The 15,101-nt window shown below is 41.2% G+C and overlaps 1 protein-coding gene across 1 annotated transcript in view; it reads left to right on the top strand.

The window, feature by feature from the left end:
• The window catches only part of LOC108506487, a 5,035-nt gene extending 2,609 nt beyond the window's left edge, over positions 1 to 2,426 (top strand). The window contains exons 4-8 of the mRNA XM_017833561.1: positions 124 to 263; positions 520 to 628; positions 774 to 911; positions 1,263 to 1,420; positions 1,584 to 2,426. Of these exons, the coding sequence (XP_017689050.1) occupies positions 124 to 263; positions 520 to 628; positions 774 to 911; positions 1,263 to 1,420; positions 1,584 to 1,659 (621 nt within the window). The 3' untranslated portion in view covers positions 1,660 to 2,426. The remainder of the gene's footprint in view (positions 1 to 123; positions 264 to 519; positions 629 to 773; positions 912 to 1,262; positions 1,421 to 1,583) is intronic.
• The last annotated feature ends 12,675 nt before the right edge of the window (positions 2,427 to 15,101 follow it).

Below are 15,101 nucleotides of genomic sequence, written 5' to 3'. Positions count from 1 at the left end.
TGTGGGTAAGGGACAGGGCCGTGCCTGGAACTCTGGCTCCCAGGGGTGGCAAGGACTGAGGGTGAGCCTTGCGTGGCACAACTGAGCAGCTCTGCCCCTTCTGCTGGCCATGTGCTCTCAAAGACACTGCATACTCTTCCCTTTCTCCCACTTGCAGTCAGCGTGCTGGATCCAGTGTTCCTGGCTCGGCGGAGGGTTTCCCAGGCCAGCCAGCAGTCAATGGAACCTGATCAGCCTAAACACAAGGAGGCTGGCCGAGGAGGGTGAGCCCTGTAGAGGAGTGGTGTGGCTGAGGCTGTTTGGGGTACACTGTGCACTTGTGGTGGAGAGGGAGAGATGTTTCCTTTGGCTGGGGTGCACGTGCTGATGTTGAATGGCCCTGGAGACCTTGTCCTGCTGGACTTGTGGTCCTTCTGGTGAACTGCCACATGGTGCCATGGAGCAGGGTGTGAGCCCATCGCACAGATACAGGCTCAGACTGGGCTCCCACAGACTCAGACTGCTGGCCTTCCTCTTTAGATTCCTGCCTGGAATCCAAGAGAAGACCGATAAGATGCTAATTCACCCCACACCTCAATCTGAGTCACGGTCAAAGCTCCCCGAATGTGCTCCGCGACCCTCAGCAATGGTACATCCTTGGGTTTTGCCAGCCCTGTGTCACATTTTGGGCTCTGGGGTGAGGCAGAGAGGCAGCAAGAACTGTCCCAGCCCTCCTGCCCTAGCCATGCTCAAGGTGACTAATGTTGCATGTGTGGTGTGTGCACGGCCTTCAGGGAATGCACTCCCTCTACAATGAGAGGGAAGAAAGAGAGCTCCAGCTGCTGATGGCATCCAGGCGCCATGAGGTGGAAGGTGAAGTGTGGCGCAAATACTTTGGCAACCGAACGAGACAGGAGACAGAGCAAGGACAGGTATGGGATGCACATCACATCCCCCAGGAAAGGGGCATTTCCCCTCCTTGCTCTTTGGCGTGACACTGGCCCTGGAGCTGCAACACCTGGGAGGGAGCAGGAAAGGTGTCCGGGCACAGCAGCAGTGCCATGGCCTGCCCTCCCTGTAGGTGGAGCTGTTCCTGAGGCCCCAGGCTGGAGTGTGCAGCTGGCTGTGGCATGGGCTGGCAGCTTTGTGCTCTCTGCGAGGGGTCAGCACCACTGCTTTGAAGACCAAGCCAAGCCTGTGCAAGTCACACGCCTCAGCTGAAGCTCTGGGAGCAGCCCCAGCCATTGGTGGCAGTGCTTTAGAAGTCTCCTCTGCCTTTGCAGACCTCCTGCCCCTACGTGTTTGAGGATCCCTATCGCCCTCCCTACCTCCTGAGAAAGGCCTACGCTGAGAAGCTGAAGGAGAAGGGGCGAAGCACGGCAAGGCAGAGCACATTAGAGCAGCAGGAAGAGCTGCAGCTCCCGAGGAAAGTACTGGAAGAGTAAGTGTGGTTGTGGCACGAGGGCCCATGACAGGTCCCGTGGAGTAGTGCCTGAGCTCAGCAGCACTGCCAGGAACTACTGACCTAAGCCAGGCTTTGGGGCATGGGGAGCCCTTTTCCCTGGCTGCAGAGCTGAGGAGGCCTTTTCTTCTGTCTCCTTTAGCAAGGGGGTGCAGACAGGTCTGTTGGAGCACCGTTGGGACGGCCCAGGGACTGCCAGCCTTGGCAAGAAGATGTGAGCAGCCCCAGAGAGACCCTTGTCACAGCATCCACCCTTTTCAACGAGAGAGCTGCCAGGAATGGGTGGCAGGGGCAAGGAATGCCTTAGCAAAGGAGAACATGCCAAATAGAGGCTGCTGGTACCTGATCCCAGCTGCAGTGACCATGCTCCTGCCTTCACTCCCTTTCTCTGCAGGCCAAGGGGACATGAGGGGCCCCTGCAGCCCCCTGGCCAAGGGGCAAATGGGCTGGAGGTACCTGGTCCTGTCAACCAGTGGTGACAGGCTGTGGGACTGAAAAGAGTGGTGTCCCTTCCAGGCTAAAGGGCATGGGGCTTCAAAGCACAGCTGTCCTGCATCCAAACACTGCTTCGTAGGGATAACCAGAGGTCTGTGACTGGTCACAGCACTGTTGGTACAGATTCGTTCTGGCCAAAGAAAACAGTTGGCTTGATGCTCCTTGAAGAGCTACACTGACATGGAGAAATGTGCTTTATTGATGACAGTCTTTTAGTTGAGCCCTTAGCTGACCCTCAGGAACTCTTCAGTGGCCTTCTTCGGAGAAAGTTTATTCATTTCGAAAGAGAGATACTTTTAAAAGTGCCAAAGCCCTTTTTTTTCAAGGAAAACTACAGTATGAAGAAAGGCCTAACCTGGAATGTTAAAAGCACTAGCAGCAGCAGCAGTTTCTGAGGCTCACCTTTTCTAGCTGAGGAAACCTCAGTCAGGCCTGATCACATTCATCTCTGCAATGAGGAACCTCCATCAGCTCTGTGTTCCTGTGTGCCACTCGGGACTGCTTCACAATGGTGGTGTGAAAGTCTGACAGGTTTGCATGTAGCTAAAATGATGAAGAGGGTATAAAGGCTGGCTATTTGCCTGCTGCTGCCAATGGGTGGCGTTTGTACAGTTTTTAAGTGTAAAGCTGGCCTGATTTGTCAGTTTTCTAAGTATTTCTGGTGTAGTGTAGTGGAATTGCCCAAGCAGTGTTGAAACAACATGTATTAATTTGCAGCATGGGAGGTGCAGCCAGAAGGAGCAGAAGAAAGCTGGGTTGTTTAGAGGAGATGATGTCGCTCTTACCCTGAGGAAGACATTTGCAGAACCATAGGACTGTCATAGCTGGATTTTGTTTGAAGATAGCTGTAGATGGTTAAAAGTAAGAGAAAGGTCTGATGATTGACTGTCTTATTAATTCTTCAGCATTGTCATTTAAAACTCATACCTTCTGCTCTCACAAAACTGAGGCAGGGCTTTAAAATGAACTGTGTGTTTAGCCACAAGTCAAGGAAGAACTAATTGCCAGCAGAGAAGCTGGACTGCCTTGGGAAGGGTGGTGTTTACCATGCCTCAGACCTTGGTCTATAAAATGTTGGGTTAGCCTTTCAGAAAGGTGGTTGTTAACAGATTCTTCTGCTTTCAAACAGTTAATGTATAATTGGGGTACTTACATTAATGGCTTTTATCTTATCATGTCAAGTGACTGAATTACTGGCTGAAAATGTTATGTGGTCACAAAGAGGGAAGCCTGGTGCAATGAAAATGCAAGTGATGGCATTAAAAAATATAGTCTGTTACCAATAGAATATGGAGAGGTAACCCTTGCTCCTAAATGTAGACAGTTATCTAACTGGAGCTGTAAAAACTGACTTCTTGAACATTTGGTGAAACATCTAATCCTTCTGGGGAAATAATTGTGTGTTAATTAAGGGCTGGAATTCCACGAAGCTTATTAGTTGTCTAGCTGGATCTGAGAAGCAGAAGGTTGAACAGAGTTTAACTAAAATTTAGAACTGTTAATTAGTCTGCTCTCTTCCCAGTCTCCTTTCTCTTTTCTTGGGTTTGGTTTGTGTAGCGCACTTTGAATGACCCGTGAGAAACTACTGTGCTTCTGACATGATAGCTCCCAATTGTAAATGCTGTACTTTACTAGCTGTGAAAGAATAAAGCTTTAAAAGTGCTTAGCTTCCCTTAGCTGCAAGCTAGCTTGTTATGGATAAAGAAATGAGAGAAAGTGGAAAAAACAGGCTGGCTAATCTTGTTAAATTGGCTGAATAATGTTGCATTCGGAATTTGTGAACTCCATGCTGGAAGGCACAGATGTTTTAATAAACTTTAGATGACCTGTCTTACTTTAGTGCCTTTTACAGCGCACAAAATATTTGATGGGCATAAGGAAACCTAAATATGAAACTACCTTCCTTATAGGCCTCTGTTTTGGGAGTTAGGAATATAAGAACGTGTGGAACTTGCGCTTCACTTTAGTGAAGCCTGGGCAAGATCAGCGACGGAAGGTAGACCCTGAAACCTGTTTTAGTAGCTTTAGAAGTTTGTTAAACAGCAATGTGAACTGTTTCCAGAGTTTTTCACTTGGATACTATGATTAAGTTTACCTTTTGCTGGGGAGGGACGAGGGGCGTGCTAGCATGCAGTACAAAACTTCCAGGGATTCTGATATAGTGTGAGGTGAGCTGAACAAAACAGCTGCTATTTGGGGTCAGTAGCCTCTGTGCTCCCCAGTGAAACAATTTTGAATCTGCTGAGTAGGAACGGTTTAAAGATCTATTGTAAAAGACCCAAGACTTCTATTCGTTAATTGTCAGAGTCTGCTTTGTATTTCCAACAATGAATAGCACTTCATTCCAGGGGTGTAGTTAAGCCCTTCAGCTAATTTGACTTCTGACTCCTGTCCCCTTATATTTAATGCCTCATTTTTATATGTTTTGTTGTTCTAATCATTGAAATGTTTCTATTTTCCTTTCAGTTTGTAGTATGTCTCAGCTAAGACATTTGCATTAATATAAATGCATTTGCCTAGTAAGATGGACTTCAAAACAGAATATGCATCAGAATGGTTTCACACCAGTATGGTGTGCCTGTATTTTAGTTCAAAACTTTGGTGGGTGGGGGCTAAGTGGGAAAGGGCATTAAGTGTAGTGTAGATGGCCCTTGAGTTATAAATGGAAAGACTACTTGGATCTGTAAATATGTTCTAATCATGGAGATTAGAATAGTTGTGTTGTATGACTGTCACACTTCTACAGTCCTATTTTTCCAAGCATTTTGGGGGGATGGATTTGTTTCCTATACCTTTAGTTATTTCTCCACTCCTTTAAAATACGTATTTGCTTTTTATTAAGATAGGCCTAAGTATATATCTCTTAAATCTAAATTTGAGGAGCTCCTGAAACAAAAGGGTGGCTGTTTGTAAATCTGAGAATCTAGGTATGCATAAATAAGAATCCCAAAATCTCTGTTACAGGGAGCACTTACTGTGTGATTCTTTTGACAGTGTTTGAGTTCTTCCAGTACTAAATCTTGGGTTGGTTTATTGTAACTACACTAGCTTTTCTGTCAAGTATACTGCACAGCACTCTGATCTGACAGCCACTTGGCAAGAGTTGCTTGCTTGGAACTATGCTAAATACCTCTAGTTTAATTTTAAAGGTAAAGGTTTGTTTTATAAAGGATTGTTCTTGGTCATACACAGGTAAGTCTCTTAAACTGTGTTGTTGGGGACAACTAAATCCTCTTGACTTTGATAGAGGAAGAAAGCTACCTTTTAAAGATCTTAGTGGATTTATAAAAGTAAGCATCTTTTATTGACTGTGATTTGGAGAACATATCTGTATGGGAAGAGCTCAGGTCTTAAGGCAGCTCACCTAACCCTGTTTGCTTGAGAAACATCTCTGCATGCGTGCCCTATTGCTTACTGCAGGATCTTTTTTTACTAACTTTCTGTTCTGTTTTACCCTCTGAGAAACTGACACTGAACTTTCTGACATTTATGATCTCTAAAGTCTCTCTGCATTGTTGGAATTGCCTGGATATAATTTATTCCCATTTCCCAGTTGCAGACTCTTTTATATAAAATGTAACTGCAAGCAAAGGTACTGCATTGTCTTGAACTGCTGCAGTAAGGACGACACATTGGTAGGGCCAATGCAGACTAACAAAGGTAGTTTTAAGGGTACAGCATCAACAAATAAAGCTGCAATAAATTTTAATGTTTTGAAGAAATACCTTTATAGTGCTATCAGTTGAGCTGTAGATCCTGGCAGGAAGCAGCTGGTTACTTTAAAAGATCACAGAATTACAGAATCTCAAAATATGCCAAGCTGGAAGGGACCCACAAGGATCGTCGAGTCCAGTGACAACAAAAGATTATTTTAACATTGAAGAGGAAGAAAAAATCCTCTCTTTGAGAAAAATACTAATAACATGAATGCATGGTAATGTAAAGCACCATTTAGAATGTGTACAGTTACTTCCCAGAACATAACAGAAAATATATGCTTGACTACTAGGAGATATACAAATACAGATCTGAACATGGAACAATATTGTAAAATCTGTGGGATAATCCTGAGAAAGACAAAGTAGGTGTGTTCTGTTGTTCTGTTATTTTATAGTTCCCTGTGTTGCAGAATAAACTTGGCAGCGCTCCTTGGTGACAGCTAATGGACTTAGTGGAGAGCTATAGAAAACCATGGACATCCACATAGATGGAGATACTGCTTCTATAATCGTATCATGGAATGGTTTGGTTGGAAGGGATCTTAAAGATCATCTCATTCCAACCCCCCTGCTTTGGACAGGGGCACCTTACGCTAGACCAGGCTGCTCAGAGCCCCATCCAACCTGGCCTTGGACACTTCCAGCGATGAGGCATCTGCAGCTTCTCTGGGAAATACGTGCCAGTGCCTCAGCACCCTCACAGTGAAGCATTTCTTCCTAATAGCGGATCTAAACCTGCCCTCTTCCAGTTCAAAGCCATTGCCCTCTGTCCTATCACTAAATGCCCTTGTAAAAAGTCCCTCCAGCTCTCTCCTAGCCCCTTTAGATACTGGAAGGTGCTATAAGGTCTCCCCAGAACTTTCTCTTGTCCAGACTGGAAAAACACAACTCTCTCAGTCTAATTTAATTGGGGAGGTGCTCTAGCCCCCTGAACATCTTGCTGTTGCAAGCTTCTGTTCTGCACTGTTGCCTCCTGTCCCCTTTTGTGTGTTGGGTGGGAGTGGGAGTTTGTGGCTGTCTGGCTGTAGGTCCACTGCAGACTGTGCTTTGAACCAGCTATCTAATTCTTTCTCAGCCTCCCCAGTGTTCCACTGCCTTCTCACCACCTCATGCAGCTCAGCCACCTGCAGGTTCTCCACCTGGGCCCAACCTTGCAGGCAGGTTTGCAGCCTGTCCCTGCCCCAGAGAAGGATCTCAGTGAGGTCTGCACTGGACCCTCCCTCCTCAGCAGCTCCTCCTGGGTGGAGACATCGACCATGGGCGGGGCAGCTGGTGCAGAGTCCCCCAGTGCCTCTGCTGCTCAGGGTGTGCCACTGGGTCAGCACTGGGGGTGTTCCCCCGGGGCTCCCCCAGCTCAGGGAACCTGGTGTGTGTCACCATCCCCTGCCCAACTGCAGGACAGGCCTGCCTAGAGCAGGGCATCTCAGCAAGGGACTCAGCTCTGACTCAACTGAAGGTTGAGCTTTCTTCAATGGTCTGGAAGGAACTACATCAAAAGGATACTATAAAACCAAACTTCTCTAGCTTAGAGTGTATAGAGGAACATAAGGCTTGCTTTCCACACCTCTCTTACCCACTTTTCCTACTGCAGTTAATTAAAAGTGTGCCTTCAAAGAGGGTATTAGCACAAGAATCTAGACCAACTATGAGTGTCCTATTCAAAAACTTGCCAAAGACACTGTGACCTTATTTTCCTAGCGCTGGCGTGTTACTAATTTGCTTGGGATTGTACCCTGTAATTCTCTCTGCTGAAGCAAGCTGAATTTCTGACTCTTTCCTGGTAAATTGAAAGTGCCCTTTTAGGATGTAAGGTAAGGACTGACCCTGTCTGCTTTTCAGGCAGAAAAGAGAAAGACATGAAGTTTCATGAGGTAGCTTTTAAGTTTGGATTGCAGTAGTGCCCAAATAGGAAACCCATACTCATCTGAAATGATGGCTTCAGCCTTCTCAGTGTGGGACAAAACAATGGTGGGCTCCTCTCTGTCACCCAGGGAGTATCTTAGATGTGATATCTCTGTGCCAAAAGAGGGAGATTAGCACAGGACACCTTTGTGTATAGTTCTGTGGGGTGTAATCCAACCCATATATCCTCCTCCTAAAAAGAAGCAGAAATCATTACAGGTTGGATATTTGGAATAAATGAATCTGTATGACCTAACCCTTTTTTAACACCTGCAAGCTGAAGTCAAATGAATTACAAAACTGGAACTCCTTTAAAGCTCTCTGCTTTCTAATGGCTAAATGGCTGAAAGGTTCTGGAAAAATCAGGAATTTATGAAGTGCAAGTCACCAGTGTTTTATACTGTAGTTAAAAAATACTATATCTCTATCCCAGTTCAGATCAGATCTGACAGATATGTTTAGCCTTTGTGCCTTAATGCTACTGCATATGTATGTGTATATAATATTCAAAATATGTATTCAATAGAAATTGAATTTCAGTTAATATCTGCATTAAAATCAAGGATTCATGAGTGATAAATTGCTCACCTTTCTTTCCTGACCTAGGAGATGTACAGAAGAGAGCCAGTGATGATATGTTGTCAAGGTAAAATGACTTTGCTTAGAAAGGGGGAATATTTGGAGTTCCTATTTCAATGAATAACAGCACTGGAATGTTCACCCCATCAGGCAGCTCTGGAAAACAAGCTTTCAGAAGGTCATCAGCTTCAGCTTGTAACCTTGCTGCCATTTGTCTGGTAGGATCTCTCTTTATCGTAAACCTGAATGTGTTTATTAGGATTGCAGTGAAGAGAAAGTCTGAAGAGAATATTAAAATAGTTGCTATTGTGCCAGGAAGAAGGTGTTTATTTCTGCGAGTAGTGGAGCCCACAGAGCTGTTGAAATGAAAGGTCATTTTCAGACTGCGGAACTAAATAGGATATTCTTGCGAAAGAAGAGAGAAGAGATGTGAAGGGGGAGAAGTGAACGTTGTTGCTGTTACTCTTACAAGGAATCAAAACAAAACATTTAGATGTTCACTTTTAAAAATATTTATTTTATTTTTTTAACCGATAATAACCAAATACTGTGTCTAAGGGATCCTTCAGAGAGACACAAGTCTGATCCTTCAGACAGGCAGAAGTGGGTTTTTTTTAGCTGCAGTGAGTTTGGAGAAAGAGGCAGGATGAATGTAAATACTCTTGTTTTGTCTATCAAGCTGATACGGACTTCACTAAGGCTATTTTTGACTGTGAGGGACTTTCTGAATTGGAGAAGATAAGACACCCCACTTGCACTCTGTTTTAGAATTGGAACTTAAAATTGCAGTGGAGCAAACAGGCATAACTGTTGTGCCCAATTTACTTTAATAGGCCTGTGAGGTTGCAGAAGTCTGGTCTTACGTTGTCAGGTACAGGAAAAGTCAGGGATGTTCTTTTGAAAGTGTTAAGTTGCCAAGGAGGAAGTAAAGGTTGGTTCTCCTTTTTATTTACTTATCTGTTTATATCTATTTATGCATTATTTTTAAGAGGGCAGGAAAAGTTCTTTAGATAAGAATTGTGAATTATAATTTGATGCCTTTAAAGGAGAGAAAATGAATAAATTCCCTCCTTCATCCCCATATAGGGGTATGAGCTATGGCTTCCCATGGCAGGGTGTTTGGAACTACATGATCTTTAAGATCCCTTCCAACCCAAGCCATTCAGTGATACCTGAACATCTCACACGTTTATTCTCCTAAAAAAACTGTCAGACCTAATTTCTTGTAATCTGCTTTTGATCAGTGAGCAAGGGAGAATTCTGTCAGGAAACTGAACCAAAGTAAATTTCTTTCTCAACTGTGCAATGATCTGGATCCCAATTTAAAGTTCAACAAGAGAATGGCCAAATGCTCCTCCTGTTTATATTGCTTCTTTTTCTTTACACAACAACAATCTGTGCCCATTAGACAATTTTTCTGTTCTTAAGCATAGTTGTGGGTTTTTTTTCCCAAAAGGGATCAAGATAGTGAAATTTAGCAGTCAGGCACCAAAATCCTCCTCTAAGAAATTTAGTACTATGCAGTGTTAGGGGATATGTTGACATCTGCTGCTATAGATGTGTTTCAAATTTAAAAGAACGTGGACAAAGATCAGGAATGAGACTGTTGGTTTCATTGCATTAGTAATAATGTAATAAAAATCAGTGAAATCAAGATGTGTGCTAGTTGAAGCACTTCTTCATTTTTTCTTCTGCAAGTGAACAACATGCCATTGTTCATATTTATTTCCTAGACATAGTTTCCCTATTTATTGATAATCTCATAAAGGGGTATACCAAGAACCTTGCAATCTTGTAACAGTTTACCTTTATACTTGAGTCGAGGTTTCTGGTGGCAAATGTGGGTGTTTAGAGTGAGAGAGACAAGTCTGGAGTTTCATGAACAGTGCTGGGAAGGGTGAGCTCCAAAGGTGCTTCCGCTGCTTCCATGGATACAGGTCATGAAGAATTAGGCAGTCTCACCCACGCTCTGTGGAACATCATCAGCAAGCTTCATTTTTTTCTTTGAAATGTAAATCATCAGTGTCTCAACCACTTGAATACTAAACCCAGCAGATCAGAGTGAGTGTAATGCTAGATTCTCTTTAACTAGCCTGTCTTCTGTTTTGTTTTATTTTCCTCACCATATACTACTCTTTCTGCTGAATCTTGATTTATCCTTTCTAACCTTGTGTTGGTGAAACCTGACAGCCCTGAAAAAGCTTTATTTTGTTAGTAGGCTTTTGTGGGCACATTATACATAAAGGTCACTCAAACACAGATTTGCTGTACTGCATTTGAGCTTGACACTGTGTTGGTTCCAGGTTTTTATGTAAATGGTGTTAGGATAGTATATTTATTACCAGCGAAAAGACAGCACAATCAATTTCAAAAAAGCAAATGGTACTGCACTATATCACACACTTTCCCGGCTAAAAATAGCAAGTCAAATGCTGGGAGTTGCTGAATTCTTTCAATCCTCACTCTAAGGTAGAATTTCAAATTAGCAGTATTTCCTAATATTAGGTCCCTGATTTAACAAACTACTACTTTCTGGGCTTAAATCTTTTATTATATGGTAAAACAGTTAAATCACCACCCAACATGGAAATATTGGCTGGGTATTTCTGAAATTGGCAGTGTATTTTAGAAAAGCATTGTAAGGTAAGATCACAGGAGTTCTTGTTCTTCCACCCCCTCCCACCCCAGAACTGTGTGTTTGTAGCACCTGCTGAGAGAAATGGTATCTGTAGGTCCCTAATAGCCTTTAGACTCTGATATTTTGGTATGTAAGAGAACCAGCTGGCTAATCCAAAGACATTCTAGAATAAATAATGCTTTTTTTTCCTGTGTATTAGCAGCAGCCTTTAGAGAGTTTGCATGCATACTTTCTCTGGAAGGTTATTGTGCTAATTACATTTTTCAATTATTTTTCTCATACTAGAAACACACCTAACAATCCCATTTATTTTGTTTATTCTAAAAATATTGAAATACTAACCATAGTGTAAGAAGTGGAAAGTACATTACTTCCATCTGCTTCATTCTGTGTGCTAATGACGATGAATTTTAAGTTAGCCATGCCAGCTTTTCTTGGCTGTATATTACTAGTAGAAAAAGACAGTGGAAGCAGGACTGGTATTGTCTTGGAAGTAAAAGAACTCCAGGTGCTAGGGAGAAAGAGACATTGCATAGACTGATTTTTTTTTTCCTTAAATTAAGATTATTTTCCTTTTATTAGGCCTTCCTTTTAAAAATAGGCTGTGTTATCAGTAATGTGAATCTTAATTGAGTATTCTTTTGCGTGCCTGGATAATTTTTAGCATGCCTTAATATTGGCTATACTGTTCTGGAGGTTGTTCTGACCTAAAGTCTTAAGTAAAATAATTTCTTACATAGGGCAGGATACCCTTCATATGTACCATAATTGTCCTTGGATTTCTATACATCTTGCAACTCTCACTAGTGTAATATTTTCTTTCCCTCCATCATTTTCATGGGCTTCTGTGAAGTTACAGCCTAAAAACGGTTTGATTTTTTAAAATTATTATTATTATTATTATCATTATTATTATTATTATTATTTACTAGTTTTATAAAATCAAGCTCATGAAATGACTGCACACTTGCAGGCACACAGGCCTGTCTTTTTGGCCCCCAGAGCCTTCATCCTGGGCCACTTGCCTGCCTCTTCTTCTAGTAGAGATTTTTTTGGAGATGGCCCTTAACTGTTCCTCTGTATTGTGAAGGAATTGGAAACTCCCTTGTGCAAGGTTATGGGTCTACACCTGTGCAGTTCCCAAACAGCTACTGAAGATGGAATTTGGGCCCTGATGCTACTCACTGTGTTCCCTTCTGCCCCGGGGCCTTCTGAGACTTAAACAAGATACTGAATCTTCAGAATTGACTTTTTTTATTCTTAATACACTCTTAATATACTTGTAGTATACTCTTAATATACTCTAATATTGCCATTTCAGGAAGCTCATGCAGTCTCTTGCTCACCTTGTGTTCATGTATTAGCCCGAAACTTGCTTAACAATTCTAAGAGGAAACAATGAAGGGAAGCAAAGCATAACATGGTGTTTGAACTGTGATAGCAAACACAGATCCCCATGAATATTCACATGAAGCAGACAGTCCTTTTTCTATTTGGTGTTAATGTTTTGCTTTTTTCTAAATCTGACAGCATATTGCTTATGAGAAGAACAGCATGAGTACAAAGACTGGGTATTTATATGTATTTCAAATAAGTTTGGGATGAGAATCTTATTTAAAATAATGGCAGGTATTACAATAGCAAAATTGAGATGTGGAATTCTGATCATGCCAGTTAAAGAAAAGATTGTTCTCCTTAATTTTTTTTTTTAACCAACAGCACAGTAGTGGCTCCTATTGATTTGTACTCTGGTGCCAGACATTAGACATTATTACCACTAAAATATAGTCCATGTAAAAATCAATGCATGCATACTATAGTACATTAATTACTCTATGTTTTTTGCTTCCCAGCTAGATGCTTACTGATTCCATATTAGCTCTTTAAATTGTAAAAATCTAATGAGACTTTCTTCTGTAATGTGTTATACAATATTACTGCAGATGTAGAACTAATTTGCTCACAAACTTCAAACTTTATGGCAAGTTATGTATTTCATTGCCTCCCAGGTTTTGAAATTGTTCAACTTGTTCAGAGACAGTAAAATGCATCCTAGAAAATAATCACTACAGGATTAGATGAGTAAGGGGAATGTGCATGTGGCTGAAATGAGGAGCTACTAAAATTTATCATTAAGAAAAATATGTTTCTTTTTATATTACACTGTAGACGTACTTTCTCTCTATGCATACTCTATTATTAAGACCATCAGAAAGGAGTAGACAGTTTACCATTTTGCCTTGTAAAGGAATGGCTTTCTTTTGCAAAATTCTCTTTGGAGAAATCATCTTGCATTAAAGCTTGGTTTTATACAGAAATCTGTAATACTTTTGAAGCACTTAGTAGTGTTTCAAATGGGCATGAAAAGCAGTTCATGAATGTACACAAACTGAAAAGATGTATTACAGAAGCAAAATCCCTTGCCATCTTCTAAATAGCTACCCTCTTAAGAACTAAGAAAATGTGTTACTTAGGATTACAGCTGGATTAAAACAACTAATCAAAACACATTTCCCTTTTTCTAAAATAGATGTAGATGAAGGTGATTTTGAATTGGAAATAATTGCAACTTAAAAGCACTCTTCTGCACAGACCCTAAATCTGATGTGTTTAAACCTTGTTGAACACATTTTTTTCCTGAGTGCTTTGAAGCTCAACTTCTACAATTTAAACTTATTTAGCTTAACTATTTGAGCATCTAGCTCACTCACACATTTTACTGTGATATGAAAATAGTTTGAATGATACAGTAAGCAGTTTATAATGTTTTTTGCGTGCAGTGATGTAACTACTCATGAAGTAGATAAGAAAATGTTTTGTGAAGCCTTACTAAAGGAAGAAGATAGTTGGTTAAATTCTATGTAAAACTTCTAAGAAGTAGAAAACGTGTATTTTTAGCTTATGGAGTTTCATAGCTGTTTTTTTTCCATTATCCAAATATGTGACCTGTCTGATGTGCTCAGGTTAATGTGGTGAAGTCAACTCAGTACCAGCAACTTCTCGCTGAGTATTTCTATTGCTGAGTTACTGCTATACCCATTATGCTTTATTGTTCTGGTCCAGCTACTCTTGCTGGCGATATATTTGTAGTGGATTTTGCTTGTTTTCCACTAATTAATAGCTTAATGTTAATGGACATATTTTGGGTTTTGGGGTTTTGTGTTGTTTTTTTTTTTTCTTAGTCCTGTCATAGTTTTTATAGTTTTCTCGTTTTTTACCACTGTGTATAACTAAAATTTTCTACAGGTAAAAGATCAGCAAGTTATTAATCAAGCCTTTAGCAGGTTATATTGTTTGGGGTTTTTTTTTACCAAGTTCAGAAAGAATAGAGATGCAGTTTCTGATGCGGAAGACTGACCTAGAATGACACTGACTAAGACCTGGGTACTGCACGTGTGATTCAACACATTATATTTTACTTCTGCGGGTCCCTGCACTTCTGCATTCATTCTCTCAAAGTCAGTGGTGTGTTTAGCAATGCCTTTGGTGCAAGCAACTTACTAGTATCTTCCAACAAAAAAGTTGTCCTTTGAAACAGATCTTAATTCTCAGAACTCATTTCATGGCTGGGTTATGACGAATTATGTCCCTAAATTAGATGTGTAACTAATGTGTTGCCTTATAATATAGAAGTAGCAAATATTTTTCCAGGAGTAAAATTCAAATGACTTTCCCTGTATTTCAGTCCTTTCAAGCTATAAGGTAATAAGAATTAATTAGCAAAGAGCATAATCTCTGGAAGGGTCTCTGGGCCTAAAATTTCAGTCCCTACTTGCTCACCAGGAAGCGTCCTATGAACAGGTTCCTTGACACAAGGCCTTGAGTTTGGTTTTGGGAAAAAGGACAGGATCTTCATTCCCACTTCATAAATCTAGTCTGTCATTAAGTCACATAAGGAAGGAATTTTTTCTCTTAAAAATAAAAAAATGAGCAGGAATTACTTAAAGGTGTCACATTAGTCGTTCCCTATTAGGCATGTAATGAGATGAAACTGCTGTATGAAAAGTGGTAAAGAGAGGAAGAAGCTTTCAAGTACAGGATTTAAAAGATTTAATAATTTCTGGATTATTTTATAATCTACAGCTGATATCAAGTATATTCCCATACGGAGAAGACTAGAAACTCACTTGAATGTTTTTCTGATAACATGCCTTGAAAGGCAGAGTTTTTAAAAATAACAAAAAAAAAAAACAGTTTAAGAAAGGTTTGCAGGTGAAATAATTTTTTATTCTTCACATAATGGGAGAGACGTGGGAAGAGGTGAGGAGTTGTGATCATCTGAATCGTGATTTCTCTGCAGCGCAGTTGCATGTCCTCATGACAAGCT

This window comes from Lepidothrix coronata, unplaced genomic scaffold (genome assembly GCF_001604755.1).
Source record: "Lepidothrix coronata isolate B3197 unplaced genomic scaffold, Lepidothrix_coronata-1.0 Scaffold216, whole genome shotgun sequence".
NCBI classification, from domain to species: Eukaryota; Metazoa; Chordata; class Aves; order Passeriformes; family Pipridae; genus Lepidothrix; species Lepidothrix coronata.
This window is presented reverse-complemented; position numbering and strand designations above follow the sequence as displayed.